This window comes from Sprattus sprattus, assembly GCF_963457725.1.
Source record: "Sprattus sprattus genome assembly, chromosome: 15".
Classification (NCBI taxonomy): Eukaryota; Metazoa; Chordata; class Actinopteri; order Clupeiformes; family Clupeidae; genus Sprattus; species Sprattus sprattus.
In genome coordinates, this window is record NC_137913.1 from 29,600,586 (window position 1) to 29,619,035 (window position 18,450).

Consider the following 18,450-nt stretch of genomic DNA (forward strand, 5'->3'; position numbering starts at 1 on the left):
TAATGACAGATCAGAATCAGCTGTTTAAGTGTTTATTAGAGGAGGCAAAGGCATTGCAGTGCTGTGGAAGTTTGCCACACCTCAGGGTGACAAGACAGGCTTTGCTTTCATGCACGCACACACAGACACACACACTCACTCATACACACACACACACACTACACCTGTGACAGACACACACATACATACTACACCTGTAACACACGATGCAAAGGATTCCCACTGACGTTTGGCTAAATGCCTCTTGCTCAGTTGCGTCGTAAGAGAACATGGAACAGATAAAAGGAGAGGACAATCATGCACAATGCAGGTACACATGTCTCATACACTTCTTAGTGTCAATGTTTCCTTTCATTGTGCTGCCACAGCAAATATAAAAAACACCTTTCTAAATGGTTGCATCTCACTAGCAGCAAATCGACTGTCACATACACAAGAAACTAAGTGAGAAATGTATATGAAATATGAGGACATTCTTGACAATGTCATGGTCAGAAAAAGGCATGCACTTAATACTGTTTTGTGTATTTACTGAAATAAGAGTTCATTAGCAATATATACATGAAGCTGAATTACTTACGGAGCAGGTCTTGAAGAAGGCCACAGGATCAACACCCAACACGACGAATCAGGCACCTCATGTCAGTAGGCTTGTTTGTCTGAAAGATGATTGACATAAAGAGTACAACAGATTATTTATCACCAGAACCTCCCCTGAATGACTATCACAAGGATCAAAGGAGATTACATTAATGATACATAGAGATGAAAGATCAGTGCATAATAGTGACAAATACAGGCAGACACAGAAGACGGGAGAACAGGGACGACACAAAGACGTGAAGAATGGGAATGAAAGTATGGAAAGGAAAAGAAGAAAGAAGAAAAAGGATAAGGAAACAGGGTGAAGTAAACTGATATAATAAACCCACCTTTGTCTGCAGTACTTACAATTCCAAACCATCTGTGGTCTTCACCAGTTTCCACACACCTATGAGGAAAATAAAATGTATTCAGTTGATTGAATTGTTAGCTTGCAAATGTTAACGTTAACTAACAGCTGGTCAACGGGATTACACGGTACGGTTTAATTAGTAGAACTCGTTTAAAATAAGGTTTAACACCTTACATCAGCCACAGTTATGAGAACAGTACTTACAATCCCAAACCATCTGTGGTCTTCACCAGTTTCCACACACCTATGTGGAAAATAAAATGTATTCAGTTAATTAATGTATTTGCATTGGCTTAAAAGTAAATAATGCTTGCATTAGTTAAAACGCGTTTCCCTGCTCAAACACAAACCACTAGACAGCATGTGACCCGCTAGCGATAGCTATCTAAGATTAGCCACGAAATGTTAGCTCGCAATTGTTAACGTTAACTAACAGCTGGTCAACGGGATTACACGGTACGGTTAGTAGAACTCGTTAAAAATAAGATTTAACACCTTACATCAGCCCTTGTGTGAAAATTCTTAATTAAGCTACGCTAACATCGACAAGTTGACTTAGCTAATATTCGGTACTGTAAACGGTGGGAACCGAACTTCGCCAGTTCACAGCTCACGGAGTGCAGAACTAACGTTAGCTATGTCTGGTCAAAACCAACGTTTAAACTGTCTATTAATATCTACCTCTTATTGTCACGGCAAAACTGCTTTGCTTCGGTCTAATACGGAGATTCAGTCGTCTCATAACGTCGTCAACGAATTAATGTGAACTTACCAGATTCTCGTCAGGCAGCCCCTCCTCTCAAGGTGACTTTGCCGGAGCATGGGGGAAAAAACGGTGATTTGCAGCTCAGGACAATGAGGACACAGCTTGCAGATCGCTGGGTCACTTCATTGCCAAAACGAACGGAACACCATGACTGTAGATCTGACGTCTTAAGTCTTATTTGCAAAACGAACCACTTGTGACGAAGACATTTCAAATGCAAATGCTACAATGGTAATTCAAGTGCAAAGTGCATGGATTAGATTATATTAGTTTCAACTTTATTGTGCAGAGTACAGGTACAAAGACAACAAAATGCGTCTGCAAAAAAGCAGAGTGCAATGTGTATCCAAAAGTGCAATGTGATATCCAACCATACACATTAAGGCCGAGTATTGCAGCCACAAGTCATGATGTAATGGATATAATGTGCACATTTGTTTTCTTATTTCTGATCATGAATGTTTTTTTGACTTTCTACTGATAACAGTTTTGAGTGTTTGATTTGACTTTCCAAAACATGCAAGAATCCCCCAAATAAATAAATAATAAATAGGGCCTATTAATTACATCATGCCATGGCACTGAAAGTATTAGTAGCTATTCAAACCAAAAATATCTCATTTAACATGCCAGAGGTGAACGTCAATCCACTTGACTTGTCAATCCAAGTACAATGTGCATAAACCGTTTGTTTTATTGCAATACTATAAAATATAAGTGTATTGTAACTCAAATTAGTCGAATGAAGTTATGTTTGTTAGTGATGCTTTAAAACTAAAAACAAAAAGTACAATTTAATTAACTATGTAATTTCAAATAAAATCCGGGTTTACAGTGTAAGAGCTTTGAGAATGTAATTTCTGTTTCATGAAATTGCCCAAAGCAATGGATAAAAACTGTAATATATCTTTCTAGTATTTCAAAACAATAATATCAGCCCCTATAGAATGTTGTTGTTTAGAATCAGTTACTGCTAGTGAATCCTTGTTTGACTTGATTATAGTGAATGCATTGGTCGCCTTCCATTTCAGCCCATCATACAATATTTATCACTTGATAATATTGAATGGTATATTTGACAGTGAACTAGTTCATCTTTATGTCAGTGATAGTGTCCAAATGAGCATAAAATATCACTGGTATGTTAAAAGTACCCGGACAACCAAATAGATAGTATATGTTGGTCAAATCGTATTCCCTTCTGCTTATAATAAAACAAGTAGGCTAGTTGACACTTTCCTTTTAAGAATTAGGATTTGGGAGCGTATATGGAAGCTCGTTTATCCGTCTTTCCTTTACAAGCAAGACAATTATTTCTCTATTTATTTGAGAAAAGTTCCTATTTGTGTTGTCAAATTTCACTGTGACCCTGAAATTCTGTCTCTTGTGTTATCATATACTGAATGCAAGCAAAACTGCAGAGCAAAATCACAATCTTTCTGATTAAATCAATCTATGAACTGTCTGATACAATTGATATCTGCCGCCCCAAAAACAATTGCTGCGCACTATGCGCGTGCAAACTTCTAATTCCCCTTGGGGCTAAGACCCCCCTTTCTTTGAATCCTAGAAACGCCCCTGGCCCATACAACACCCAGAAGCTCCTGGTGTTCTTGGACCGCCTGCACTCTGATCTTATCTTACATGAGGGGAGTTTGGTAGGGCCTCACTTGCCTACATTTGTCATTGTGTGGGACAATGTAAGCTCCCACCATGGCCCGCTCATCAGGGCGTGGTTCGCTGCCCATCCAAGGATGCTGATGGTGCTCTTATCACCTTACTCCCCATACCTCAATCTTATCGAGGAATTTTTTTCTGCATGGAGGTGGAGGGTCTACGAGCATCGGGCTCTAAACCAAAGGTCCCTTCTCCAGGCAATGGATGCTGCTTGTGTCGATGTCACAGCAGATCAGTGTAAGGGATGGTTGCGGCATGCACACCAATTCTTCTCCCGTTGCATAGCAAGGGAGAACCTCAGATGTGATGTTGATGAAAATCTGTGGCCAGACAGACATGAGCGTGAGGATGAGCAGGAGAGTGAGGACGAAAACTCAACTCCAGCTTGGCTTTACTTTCCTACTGTATGTGTTGTTACAGTAGTGTAGGCTATACATCATTTTAGTTTTGAAGTGCTATTTGTTTGACATAATATTGTGCTGTACACATTTTCTATTTCTGTAACAATTACTGCAATTTCTACAATTTCCATGGCAGTATGAGTGCAATACAGTATGTGATGTGAAACCTTGTTGGCTCCTCTTGAAATAATCTTTTTTCTGTTTGAGTCACATAGTATTCTGGAAAGAAAACATCTACTACAGTAACCATTCAGTGTCAAAGGACTAAGCCAAGATTGAAATATGCACATGAGGGATATTTCTATGGTCCCCTGCCATACTGACAAAACATCTAAATGTTTTGACCTGCAGTGTTTAAACAATGCCAAAGGGACTTTTCATTTTGGGGGCACTGACTATTTGTATGAGAAAAGAAATTAGTTTTGATTGATGAGTTGTCTGTTTTGGGAGAGATATGACCTTTTGCAGTTGTGCCATAGTGTTTTGCCAAACCATCTAGCTTATTTTGGCAAATGTATTCAAAGCTTGAGAATGTCCTTTTTATTTTCGAGAGATGAGCCACAGCAATCGAGAAGGAACTTTTCATTTTGGGGGCACTGACTATTTATGAGAAAATTATTTGGTTTTGAAGCTTGATTTTACTGTTTTGGGTGAGATATGACCTTTTGAAGGTGATCTATGTAGTTGTGCTAACCCATATAGGCTATTTTGCCAAATGCACTAAGATCTTTGAGAATATCATTTCTGTTTTGTGAAATGTTCGAATGCAATGGAGAAAAACTGTAATGAAGAACACATTTTCTTTATTCCCGATTAACCCATCTCATAGTTTGTCTAAAACTAGCAAGCTAGCTAACTTGGGTAACGTTAGACTATACAACAACTAAAGCACTGATTAATTCTTCCAAAAATTCCACCTTGCAAAATATTTTATTAAATGATGCCCTCTTCTGTCCCACAGCCTAACACACACACACTCACACACACACACATGTCCAAGACCAGTCCCTCTCCTGTCTCTCAGCCTAACACATGTGGCGTAGACAAGGTGTAACCACCCAATCTGGGCCACATAAGTGCCAGGTCTGCCTCAGATACAGCTGCCATCTGAAACGCTCTGGTGGAAGAAAGCAGACTAACCCCCTTACTGACAGAAGACTTTAAAAGATGGTGCCCTCTAGTGGCTGAAACAAGGAAGTGCACCAAAGTATCAGCTCCTTGAGAATAAAGCTTCATGACCCCTTCATGAAATAAACCAGCACACAGAGGCGATACAATAAGCAGATAGCTTTATTAAAAGGTGCAGATTAATACTCTGATGTAGATACATGGTTATACATAATTGGAATATATTAAATTAACTGATCAGGTATATGAAAAGCCAAACAAATAAATACACATGGTTTAAAACAAGACTACATCAAATAATGTGTTTTACAAAGAAACCGATTAAATGAAATAGAAACGTATCAAACACTGATCAGTTATGAAGCCACGTGTTCTGATTTGTACCATCTTCTATAAATCGATGCTTTTCACGGAATCACATAAATACACACATACTGTACTCTGCATACCTCTGTGACACACCTTTGACCCCTGACCTCTGGCCAGATGTGACCCAGATCAGAGGTGTATCTATTACAGGCAGGAATGGCAGTTATCTGAATTTCACTGACCGTTAAAAATATAAAGACAGCTGTTACACCTCCGTCATCTTGGACAAACACAGCACATCTGCTGGACGGGGTCATATTCTCCTACAAAAACAGCTGACGCATCTAGACTCAGAACTACTGTTAGCCTATGCATCTGTGTTCCCTCTATATGTACATCGTAAAGCAGACAGCAGTTAGCTGTGGCCCCTATGGGTCCTATAGGCTGTAATGTTATCTCTGAGAGGCTATTTACATTAGTCATTAGTAGGGCCGATGTGACATACACGGTTCTCTAAACCCCTTTCTGTACATGTCTGAAAAACATCTCTATTGCACTTTATAAGAGCGTGAAGATGGCTGTGTGTTTGTGTGTGTGTGTGTGGTGAAACAGGCCCACGGGGCAGCCAACCCAGAGGCTGATCCAGCCCTGATCTGGCCCGTCTCCCGTGGACTTCTCACAGATCTGGGCGAAATTCACTCCAGGGTTGGGGCCCATTTGGTTAGTGGTCAAACCCAGACCAGACTGAGCACTGGGCCCTGGACTCTGTAGAGGGCCTTGAGACAATTTCATTGTTTTGGCGCTATGTACATAAAATATAATTAAACTGAACTGAATGAGCTCACTGACTGCACCCAGCATTGACAGGTTTGACACGGGCACACCATACAGACCATACACAGCTACGGTAAATCAAGGAATGCCTCACATGATCGTGACTATAGGAATGCCCATCAGAGGAAGACACTCCAAGGTCCCTCCATCCGTCAGAGGTCTTACTCAGCACTCTTGGATGGGAACCAGGGAGAAACTCATGCCGGATCTTTTACAAGAAGGGTTTCTCCTAAGAAATACTGAAAAAATATTCAAATATTAAACTAAAAAAGTTGAATGGTTTCTGTCCTCCACTTTTTGTGTTCGTATTTGCATATTTTACCAAGAAACAACCAGCAGTTTTTCGTGAAACATGTGAAGAATCTCCACAATGTAAGAGTGCAGACTTTTCTCTGTGTAGACAACTCATTTCATCTCTGCATAATCAGATGGTCAAACACAGCTATCATTCCACTGCTGTCCAAACCTGAGGCTCTGTGATGAGTGTAGGTTTCGACACGAAGAGCCTTAGACACGCAGATGAGCTGAGTGTGCCTCACCTCCCACCCCATTGGTTCAACATTACCTTGACTCTCTCTGCATCTCTCCAATAAACAACTCCACCCACAGAAGACCACTACCCCCACCCCCTCCCTCCTTCCCCTTTCCCTCCTCCCTCCAGGTCAACCGCTTAAGCTACCACCAGTAACAGCCTCCGTCTAGGTCCTTCTGTTATCATCCTACCCCGAGTCTGTCTCTGATGAGCACTCCCGACCACAAGAGGGCGCTGAGAGTAAAAACAGATTGACAGCAGCAGTGGCGGCACATGTCACAACACCCAGGCCTGCGGCTACACATGCTCCTTCCTGCAGTCCCATCCGTATGATGTGGAGTCTAGTGATGGATGAACCGAAATGCTTGCGTCTGAAGGGTGTGCGCTCAGGATAGGTCAGGCATGGAGCTGGGTCTCATCTGATTGGTCAGGTCCATGTAGAGCCCAGAGCGGAGGAAGCGGGGGTAGGAGTCCCTCTCCATCAGGCCGTAGATGCGACACTGGGCCAGGTCAAAGCAGGACACGGAGACGTTCTCCAGGTTCTCTCGAGTCTGTTCTCTGGTGAACGAGTCCAGATTGACCTGCAAGGGAGAGAACAAACACACGCACACGCACACGCACACGCACACGCACACGCACACACAGCTATGAGATCTGTCCTGCTGTGGGCCACTATGAGATCTGCTGTGGGCCGCTATGAGATCTATCCCGCTATGATATCTGTCCCGCTGTGAGATCTGTCCTGCTGTGGGTCGCTATGAGATCTGTCCCGCTGTGAGATCTGTCCTGCTGTGGGTCGCTATGAGATCTGTCCTGCTGTGAGATCTGTCCCGCTGTGAGATCTGTCCTGCTATGAGATCTGTCCTGCTGTGAGATCTGTCCTGCTGTGGGCCGCTATGAGATCTGTCCTGCTGTGAGATCTGTCCTGCTGTGGGCCGCTATGAGATCTGTTCCGCCGTGGGGCGCTATGAGATGTGTCCCTCTATGACAGGGGTTTTCAACCGGGGGTCCGCGGCCCTCTGGTGGTCCACGACGGTATTGCAGGGGGTCCGGGACATGAGCCTACCATCAGTTCACCATTGATTTATTTTTTTATTTTTATAAATACGCTTTGATATTTTAACACATTTGCAGATTACTCTTGAATATCGTGAAAACTATCTAAAATAAGAAAAATGTGCCTAAAGGAGATTCACGCTGACAGAATGTAGGTACACTGCAAATATGCAGTCTACAGTAGCCTGTGGTTTGCAAATGTTAATGCATTGCGTCCCTAACGTCACGCCAAGCACTTTTTATTCGTAACGTACAGTCTGGCGCAAAAAGTTGAAACGCATTTGCAGTAAAGGTGAGCCTACATGTACTTTTGAAGTTTAGTCGAAAAGGTAATACATTTGGTGAACGACTGAAATTATGTACTGTCCTTAGCTAACATTTCGTTCTAACGTTGAGTTAGCTGGTCAGAAGCATCAATGGGTCGGTTTTTAGTGAGGAGAGTGACAGAGGGACAGACTGCCACGATATAGGGACAAGGACAGGCTTCCAACAAAGCTACACCGTCACAGGATACAGGGAAACAAAGTCGAAAAAGAAAAATACACTGTGTTTTGTGTGTCAAATGAAGCCATGAAGCCGTCGAAACTATGGGCTGAAACACTTCAAACGCGTTTCTAAAAACGCAGACACTTCAAAAACATCTTGGCAAAGTGCGACGGGCAAAACAGCCGCAGGCGCATTGGGCAACCTGCCTGGCCGAGTGTGCCATTGATGAGCGGTGCGCCTCCACGCCTTGCGCTGAAAAGTTGAGAATATTTCAACTTTTAAGCGCACCTAAAAATGCTTGAAAGGCGTGCCGCACCATAGGAAACAATGGTTTTGCTACCGTCACGTTTTTAGAAACGCATTTGGTGTGTTTCAGCCCTATTGGGCATATGGAGACGCATCACGTTTTCTTGAATGCCAAGCCCATTGAGTACATGCAACAGATGTTGCGTGATTTTCATGTCTTAAGTTCTTTATAAGTTGCCAGACAGAATTTCCAGATCTTGCTGCAAAAGCAATGAGGTGTCTTTTGCCCTTTCCAACTATCTACCTGTGTGAGAGCGTTTTTCCTACACTGGTGTACTTGAAGAATAAGTACAGGGCAAGGCTTGAATCAGATAATGATAATAGACGGTCGCTGTCTACCATTTCGTCACGAATAGACAGGCTGTATGGACTTCACCATGCCCAGATATCACACTGACACGTCTCTCCACACACGCACGAGCGAGCACATCAGTGGGCCGAGGATAACTTTCTAGTCAGAATGGTGGTCCCTGGGACAAAACCAGTTGAAAACCCCTGCTCTATGAGATCTGTCCTGCTGTGGGCCGCTATGAGGCCATGCTCACCTCTTTGCAGGCCTGTATGGAGATGTGCTCAGAGAAGATCTTCTTGGCCCTGGAGGTCAGCTTGGACTGAGACTTGATCTGCTTGAAGTCTTCGCAGGTGAGCCAGAAGTCCAAGTTCTCCTCACTGAACTCACTTTGCAAAAAGGCACGGAACACAGCCACTCCGTCTGACAAAACAAACAAACAAACAAACCGTTAACAAATATCGACAAAAATCATCTCCTCAGTTTTCACATTGCTTTGCGTAGTAAAACAGGTTTCACCCACACAACACAAAGTTGTTGTATTGGCTTTCAGTGGCTATACCCTAGGGTTAGCATCTGCAGGAAGAGCAATCAGGTAATAATATCATTTTTAGAACATGTTTTTTACAGCATGGTCTATCACTGGTATTTGTGACCTGTGGGTTGTACTACTTGACAGGTGGTCAAGAACACATTGTTCATTTACACAGTGACTTATGCAAACACAGCCATATTGGTCTACTGGTGCAGAGCACTATTTGCCTTCAGATTGAAGAGGAAGAACAGCTTCCATAAAAACTTTAATGACTGCTTTCATAAACCTTTCGTCCATGATAACTGCCAAAAGTTATTAAAGCTATAGACCCATCTTGTAATGACAAGTCAAGAGTCAAGAGTCAACATGTCAACATTCTATGCACAAAGACCATTTTTGTTCGGGGACACTCTGTGTTGTGTACGAATGTCTGTATCTGCGCTGAAAACATCTGGAACACTGAAACTTGAAGGAAACATCTGGAACACTGTAACTTCACAAAGCCTGGACGCCTTACATTTGTGAGTCAGCAGCTGGTCGAAGGACTCTGCCCATATGATGGCTTCCTCTGGGGCAGGCCTATGGAGAGAGAGGAAGGACAATTAACCCAAAGCTCCAACTCCACTTAACACCGACCTATGCTCACTCTTCAGCACAGAGATGACTCACAGACACAAGAGTCAAAGCAAAGACATAGCACCTTGTTTTCATCGACAAATCTGGTATGATTTTAATACATAAAAGTACTTTACAACATTAACAATTATTTACATAATTTTACAAATTGTATTGTTCCTCAAAAAACCGAAGCATCAGATGCCAAATTCACAGCGGAAAACCCTGTTTCTATTGGACACTCACCGGGCAGCCTTGAGGAGAACCCTGTTTCTATTGGACACTCACTGGGGAGACCTGAAGAATACCCTGTTTCTATTGGACACTCACCGGGCAGCCTTGAGGAATACCCTGTTTCTATTGGACACTCACCGGGCAGACCTGAGGATCTTCTCCATCTTTCTCCCACGGCTGCGTCCCTGCTGGTCCTTCTTGTTCCGCACAAAGGTCAGGCGGTTCTTCACGTCCTTTGCCCTGTAGACACACCCCACAACACAACAGGAAAATTAACTCATATTCACGCCCGATTCCATGTCCTCTCACAGTATTGAACATTCATGCTCTACTCCATGTCCTCAGTATTTAACATTCATGCTCTACTCCATGTCCTCTTCACAGTATTTAACATTCATGCTCTACTCCATGTCCTCAGTATTTAACATTCATGCTCTACTCCATGTCCTCTCACAATATTTAACATACAAACGCTAATCCATGTCCTCAGTATTTAACATTCATGCTCTACTCCATGTCCTCTCACAATATTTAACATACAAACGCTAATCCATGTCCTCAGTATTTAACATTCATGCTCTAGTCCATGTCCTCTTCACAGTATTTAGCATTCATGCTCTACTCCATGTCCTCTCACAGTATTTAACATTCATGCTTTACTCCATGTCCTCTCACAGTATTTAACATTCATGCTCTACTCCATGTCCTCTCACAGTATTTAACATTCATGCTGTACTCCATGTCCTCAGTATTTAACATTCATGCTGTACTCCATGTCCTCAGTATTTAACATTCATGCTCTACTCCATGTCCTCTCACAGTATTTAACATTCATGCTCTACTCCATGTCCTCTCACAGTATTTAACATTCATGCTCTACTCCATGTCCTCTAACAGTATTTAACATTCATGCTCTACTCCATGTCCTCAGTATTTAACATTCATGCTGTACTCCATGTCCTCAGTATTTAACATTCATGCTCTACTCCATGTCCTCTCACAGTATTTAACATTCATGCTCTACTCCATGTCCTCTCACAGTATTTAACATTCATGCTCTACTCCATGTCCTCTAACAGTATTTAACATTCATGCTCTACTCCATGTCCTCTCACAGTATTTAACATTCATGCTTTACTCCATGTCCTCTCACAGTATTTAACATTCATGCTGTACTCCATGTCCTCAGTATTTAACATTCATGCTCTACTCCATGTCCTCTCACAGTATTTAACATTCATGCTCTACTCCATGTCCTCTCACAGTATTTAACATTCATGCTCTACTCCATGTCCTCTAACAGTATTTAACATTCATGCTCTACTCCATGTCCTCTCACAGTATTTAACATTCATGCTCTACTCCATGTCCTCTCACAGTATTTAACATTCATGCTCTACTCCATGTCCTCTCACAGTATTTAGCATTCATGCTCTACTCCATGTCCTCTCACAGTATTTAACATTCATGCTCTACTCCATGTCCTCTCACAGTATTTAACATTTCTATTAAACTCTTACATACAGCACTACACAAAGCCTGCAGAAACGCTTTATAAGTGACTGTGTAATACAACAGAGGCACCGTTAGACACTTACAGACTCTTTGACCTCTGCTTGAGGCCTCCTCGTCTCATGTCACACCTGCAGTTGGCCTCGTGACACACCTGCCCAGAGAGAAGCAGCAGCACTTGGTCAGAATGATCTTAAGGGTCTTATTCTTCCACATAACACTAGTATAGCACTGGTCAGATTGATCTTAAGGGTCTTTCTACAGAACGCTAGTCTAGCACTGGTCAGATTGATCTTAAGGGTCTTTCTACAGAACGCTAGTCTAGCACTGGTCAGATTGATCTTAAGGGTCTTTCTACAGAACGCTAGTCTAGCACTGGTCAGATTGATCTTAAGGGTCTTTCTACAGAACACAAGTCTATCACTGGTCAGATCGCTGGTCTAACCAGTCAGAATGCTGGCATAGTTGTGGTGAGAATGTTGCCCTAATCCTGCTGAAGGCTGCTTTAATTGGTCCACATGCAAATGCCACCCTGATGAGAACGCCGATGTCACTCAGCTCTTACCTGTCTCCTGGTGAGCAGCATGCAGATGTGGGTGGAGCCTTGGGTACAGGTCAGCTGCTTCCTGAGTGTGTTAGGGGAGGGTGGGGCCCAGATGGGCTGGCGGACATGGTTGATGCACGTGAGGGTGTGGTCTGAGATGAAGGCGGGGTCTGATATGAAGGCGGGCTTTGAGATGAACCGGGGCGATCGGGGTTCCTGGAGCAGACTGCCCTCGCTGTGCGTGCGCCTGTGCAGGGGGAGGGGCATCAGCAGGTCGCCGGGCTGCATCGCCACGGGAGACGCCCCCGCCACGCTTCGCCGCTTTGTCATGTAGCCGTTGTCTCCGTCGTCATCCTCCTCCTCCTCATCATCGTCCTCCTCCTCCTCCTCTTCGTCCTCGTCGGTGGAGGGGGTCGTGGGGGGTTCGGTGCTGAAGGAGCGCACAAGGCCAAGCTTGTGCGCAACGAGGGGCGAGGAAGAGGAGGAGGAAGAGGTGGGACGTGCGCACACACTCACCGTCTCCGAGGCGCTCTCACCCTCGCCCTGCTCCCTCTGCCGCTGCTCCCCCGCCGACGCCTCTTCCTCCTCCTCCTGCTCCACCTTCCTCCTCCTCCACACCTCCGCGTCAGCGCGCCCTAGTGGGCGCTCCACTCTCCGCGGGGTCAGAGACAGGGACGGGAGAGGGGGCAGAGGAGGGACGGGGCCCCTGAGGTCGCTCTCCACCAGGGGGGTCCGTGTTTTGGGGAAGAGGAACCGCTGGTCTCTGGCCCGGGCCATCCTGGGGGATTCGGAGGGACAGGAGGGCAGGCAAGGAGGGGGGGCGTCAGCGTGACCAGGGGGGGCAAACGGCAGAGGCCCTGCATCACTCTTCTCCACAGGCTGGGGATGTAGCATCTGTAGTTAACCAGCAGAAGACACACACACAGACACACATACACACACACACACACACACACACACACACACACACACACACACACACACACACACACACACACACACACACACACACACACACACACAGGAGAAGACTTCTGTTAAACCACTACCAAAAGAATTACCACTGCATAACAATATATTTATGATATACCATAACATGAAAGCACATAATTAATGTATAGTGAATATATATAATTATTCAATCTACATACATGATTAGCAAGTCTACAAATGAAATGGTGTACACATGTAAAAAAAATGTTTTAATAGCAGTCGGCAGCAAAAGGTTTTTTCTCTACAGGACAATTAGTGTACCATTACTACCAGTCAAAGAATAACATGTATTCAATAACTGTACCATTACTACAAGGCAAATAAAATAACATATAAACAACAAATGTACCATTAATACTAGGCAAATAATATAACATATATATACAATAAGTGTACCATTACAACAAGTCAAAGAATATAGCATGTATACAATAAGTGTACCGTACCATTAAAACTAATCAAAGAATAACATGTCTTCAATAAGTGTACCATTACTACAAGGCAAATAAAATAACATATATACAACAAATGTACCATTAATACAAGGCAAATAATATAACATATGTATACAATAAGTGTACCATTACTACTAATCAAAGAATATAACACATATACAATATGAGTACCATTACTACAAACGTGTGGGTACAATGCTGTGTGTGTGTGCGTGTGTGTGTGTGTGGGTGTGTGTGGGTGTGTGTGGGTGTGTGTGTTTGAACTAAATGTCAAGCAAATCTTGAGTCAGGGGAGAGAGGGATTGAGAGGGAGGAAGAGACAGAAAAAGCGAGAGAGGTGGACAAAGAGAAAGAGAGAGAAAGAGGAGACATCTTATTACTCATTCTCTCACCTCTACGCTCTCACTCTGACTTACCTGCAGTCTCATCCCCTACAACACATCACTTAGCTGACATGGAGACTTTTAACTGAAGCTTTTCTGCCACATTCTGACACGCATTTACTGCTAGTCACTAACCTAGAATACAAGCCTCTCTAACACACCTGTCTGTGTGAGTGTGTCCACAGGTGTGTGTGTGGGTGTTGGGCATGTGAGTGAGTTGGGCGTGCACACTTTTTATATGTCTGTTTGTTTGTGTGTGTGTGTGTGTGTTTGTGTGTGTGTGTGTGTGTGTGTGTGTGTCTTACCTGCTCGTGGCCCAGTCTATCTCTGTGCTGCAGCTGTTTGTTGATGTTCTCTCTTAGACACTGGAGAACCCTCCTCTTCTGCTCCGCGGAGAAAGCCTCCAGGCTCAGCAAACTCTCCCCCTTTTACCGGCAGATACCAAGAGAGGAGAGGTCAAGAGAGAGGAGCGTAGAGGAGAGGAGAGGAGAGGAGAGGAGGAGGAGCGGAGAGGAGAGGAGGAGGAGCGGAGAGGGGGAGAGAGGAGCGGAAAGGAGAGGAAACAAGTAGAAAGGCAGAAAAGAGAGAGGAGATTAGAGGCACAGAGAGGACGGACCAGAGTGGAGGAGTCAAGAAGTAAAACAATAAGAAGAAAGACACCAGGAGAAGGGGAGAGGGGCGGACACACCAAAAGACATCAGAGGAGAGAAGAAAACAGGAGAGGAGAAGAGAGGAGAGGATCATTACTCATCAGGAGTGTTTTTCCATGTGCATTATTCTGAGACACGAGTCTCTATCCCTCTCCCTTCCTCTTTCTCTTGTGATGGCAGGAGCAGTGAGTGTCGTCTGAACAAAAGGCCGCCTTTGTCCGGCTGCCCACATGAAAGCTGAGTGTGAGCGGGGCAGAGGGAGATGGCACAGCCACGCATCTCTCAGTCATCAGCAGGCAGGCTGGCGTCATCACACAGCACAGCACAGCACAGCACAGCACAGCACAGCACAGCACAGCACAGCAGAAAACAACACGCACGCTGAGATGAGTCTCTCCCACAACCAATTAGATGAGTGTGTGTGGGTGGGCATGGGTGTGTGTGTGTGTGTGAAGTGTTTGTGATGAGTTCATAAAATGAGCTCAAAAGTGTAAAGACACTCTGTGCCTCCCATTTCCAGCAGGCTTTTATCAAAATGTCCAGATCTTTGAAACAGAGTTCATTAAACCAAGCTAATTAAACAGACGCCAGTGTTTGCCTTCCCAAGTGCACTGGGCTGTAATCAGTGTCCGATCGTTGAAAGAGAGATAATTCAACGGTTCAACTCCATCAAACACTGATACCCATGAATGAGCACATGGTGAGAAACTTCCTAATGGGCTGTTTTCAGTGGCCAGATCCCTGTAATCAACGTCCAGGTCCAGTTATACTAGTAAACTATCAAACACTGAAACTCATGTGTGAGGGTGTGTGTGTGTGGTGAGAATCTGCCTGACGGCCGTGTGTGTATTTGTCATGCCTTACCTCCGTCCTGTGTGTGATGTAGAGACGCATCTTATCAGCAGGAACTGAAGAGGGGGAAAAGAAAAGAAGAGACAGGTGTTATTTTATTTACTGGGACAATCCCATGGGGGTTTAACCACTGTGCACCTAGGAAGAGGAGGAAATGGAAACACAGTTTGGATGGGGAATATTGCTTTGGATGTGGAATACTGCTTTGGATTGGTAATACTGCTTTGGATGGGGAATACTAATTTGGATGGGGAATACTGCTTTGGCAGTTGTTGCTGTGGGTCAAGGTTCCTTTCATTTTGAATAATTGTTTAAATTTAATTTAATTTTTTGTAATACTGAGATCATGTTTTGTACCCCTGATATTGTAAGTTGCTTTGGATAAAAGTGACACATAAATGTAAATGATGAAATTGGACAGGGTGCCATTTTCAAGGCGAGTGATTTATGAGGATGACTAGATGCAAAACAGAAGCCAGCTTAGCAGGAGACTTATACCGGTTAAGGCCCTTCTGCTTGTCTCAGGATAAGCAAACACAGCATGAAAATAAACCAAAATGTTTCAAAAAAAGGATGACCAAACATACATACAGAACTGTACTAAAACTGTACCATCGGGGCATGAAAAGTGATCTCAACTATTTCATATTAATAATGTATTAATGCAATATTAATCTGTGCTGTCCAAACACTTAGTGTGTCTTCACAGAACTTGAAACACTTTGCGTTTAGTGCATCTGATTAAAAATGAAAGTTTGGCAGCAGCTGTTTTTGCGCTGGTGGTTTGTGCTTCTCTCGTGGCGTGTGTGAGGATGAGTGTGCATTAGCACTCATTAGATCGCTGCTCTGCTCGTTTGGGGATGTTTTTCCCCCTCATGGCTGGATGGGAACGACAGCGGCGTAGCACTAGTCTCAAGCCTCGCAGCATCTCGCCCCATTAAGACTCACGGCAGGAAACAAACTCCTTCACCTCGCCGGCACGCACATCATAGAGGCACCTGCTGTTTGCAGCGAGTGCAGAAGGCGTTAGTTCCCCTTCGCCAACATTAGCGTTAGCAGCAGTCTGCACCTCCACACACAGCATCAAATATGAATGCTCCAAAAGGTACCATGCCCCGCTGCCAACGGCACCACTAAACACAGACACACACACAAACAGACACACACACAAACAGACACACACACACACAAACACACACACACACACAAACACAGACCCCCACAGACAGACAGACACACAGACACTCACACACACACACACACACACACACAGAGACACACAGACCATGCCCCGCTGCCAACGGCACCACTAAACACAGACACACACACAAACACACACCCCCACAGACAGACACACACACACACACACACACACACACACACACACACACACAGAGACACACACGCACACACACACACACACGCACACACACACAGACCATGCCCTGCAGTCAACAGCACCACTAAACCTTCCCACGCTCCACAAATCAGGCAGAGGAGCGGATGAAGACAGAGACTCATCCGTCAGTGTGTTTGAGTGTGTGTAGGGGGGGATCTCTGTCTTTCTGAGTCATGGAGGGTGTAAGTCAGTCAAGCATTCTGCTTGCGGAATATGAACTGTTACCTTCAAGCAGACTTTCCAGAGCCCATCAGAGCCCTTAATAGGTCTAAATAAGACCTTAATAGTTCTAAATAAGCCCTTAATAGTTCTAAATACGCTCATAGACAGCTCAGTATGTATCATGTAATGAAGTGACTATCTACAAGGTACAGAACTCTGTGGTGATGACCAACTATTGCTACGAAATTCCACAGTGAGAACATAGACTATTTTTACGGAATTCCGCAGCGATAACATTGGTACTATTGCTACAGACTCACGTCAATAGTGGGTTAACAGTCCCACCCCCTGGTGGTCCAGTGGTTAGCGTTGATGCCGTCCAAGCAGTTGACCCGGGTCCAATTTTAGTTATGCCCCGTCCTGATTAATTGATTATGTTCAGTCACTTTAATCAATTTGTGATGACACAAAGTTACCGAGGTAAGCATACGGCCTACACTGGTTAAGCTGCGGCATGGAGGCACACAGACTAAGGCCTGCACTAGGATTCACCACAGCGGGGGACGCAACCCTTCTTTTGCTCTTCTCCACTGATAAACACCATGTTCCTAAATGACTATCTCCACTGAAAAACACCATGTTACGGTTAAATGCTACGGAAAGGGAATACACCATATGGAGACAAGTCAACAGTAGATATACTACAGTGGATAAACAATTCCAGACCGAATATATTCAAATTACTGGAACTAAATTCCATAGCCGTAGCCATCATTTAAAATATTATACCGACCTTCTTCAAATCTCTCTTTTAATTCTCTTATGGTGCACTGCTAATCTGGCTTTATATCTGATCTTAGACAGGTTTCCACACTCAGGAAGTAAGGACTTGGCTAGAGTATATACTGTATACTCTATACTATTCTTAGTCCCCACACCAACCTCATAAACACTCACAGTCTCAAAGACTTCATAAACATACCCAGGGCTTGTACTATAACATCATAATGCTTTGTGAGTGATAACTATGTATAAATAATTATAAAACTAACGTCAACGATTATGAGGCATTAATGGAGTCATATGGCTCTATAAAGAGCATTTGATAAAAAAAAGCATTTAACATCCATTGCTGGATAAACAACTATTCCTTGTCTACGCAAAACCCTTAGTCATTCCCAGTCCCCTCATACACCTCCCTTACACACTCTAAGTGTCCTCATCTCTCATTGGTGGAGAGTGTGTATGTGCACTGACCGTCCTGCAGTTTCAGCTGGTGCAGGTAGAGGGGGCTCTGCAGCACGTTACAGCGGCCGGGCTCATCCTCGCGAGTCAACAGCATCAGGTCAGTGTAGATAAAGATTGTGACCTGCAGGG

At 44.0% G+C, this 18,450-nt stretch overlaps 1 protein-coding gene across 1 annotated transcript in view; it reads right to left on the reverse strand.

Moving 5' to 3' along the window:
* Positions 1-6,874: 6,874 nt before the first annotated feature.
* The window catches only part of rgs3b (regulator of G protein signaling 3b), a gene marked incomplete at its 5' end in the record, with an annotated part of 53,161 nt that continues 41,585 nt past the window's right edge, over positions 6,875-18,450 (reverse strand). The window contains 9 exons of the mRNA XM_080853119.1: positions 6,875-7,183; positions 8,996-9,162; positions 9,792-9,853; positions 10,262-10,363; positions 11,722-11,789; positions 12,201-13,073; positions 14,316-14,435; positions 15,525-15,568; positions 18,331-18,442. Of these exons, the coding sequence (XP_080709245.1) occupies positions 6,989-7,183; positions 8,996-9,162; positions 9,792-9,853; positions 10,262-10,363; positions 11,722-11,789; positions 12,201-13,073; positions 14,316-14,435; positions 15,525-15,568; positions 18,331-18,442 (1,743 nt within the window). The 3' untranslated portion in view covers positions 6,875-6,988. The remainder of the gene's footprint in view (positions 7,184-8,995; positions 9,163-9,791; positions 9,854-10,261; positions 10,364-11,721; positions 11,790-12,200; positions 13,074-14,315; positions 14,436-15,524; positions 15,569-18,330; positions 18,443-18,450) is intronic.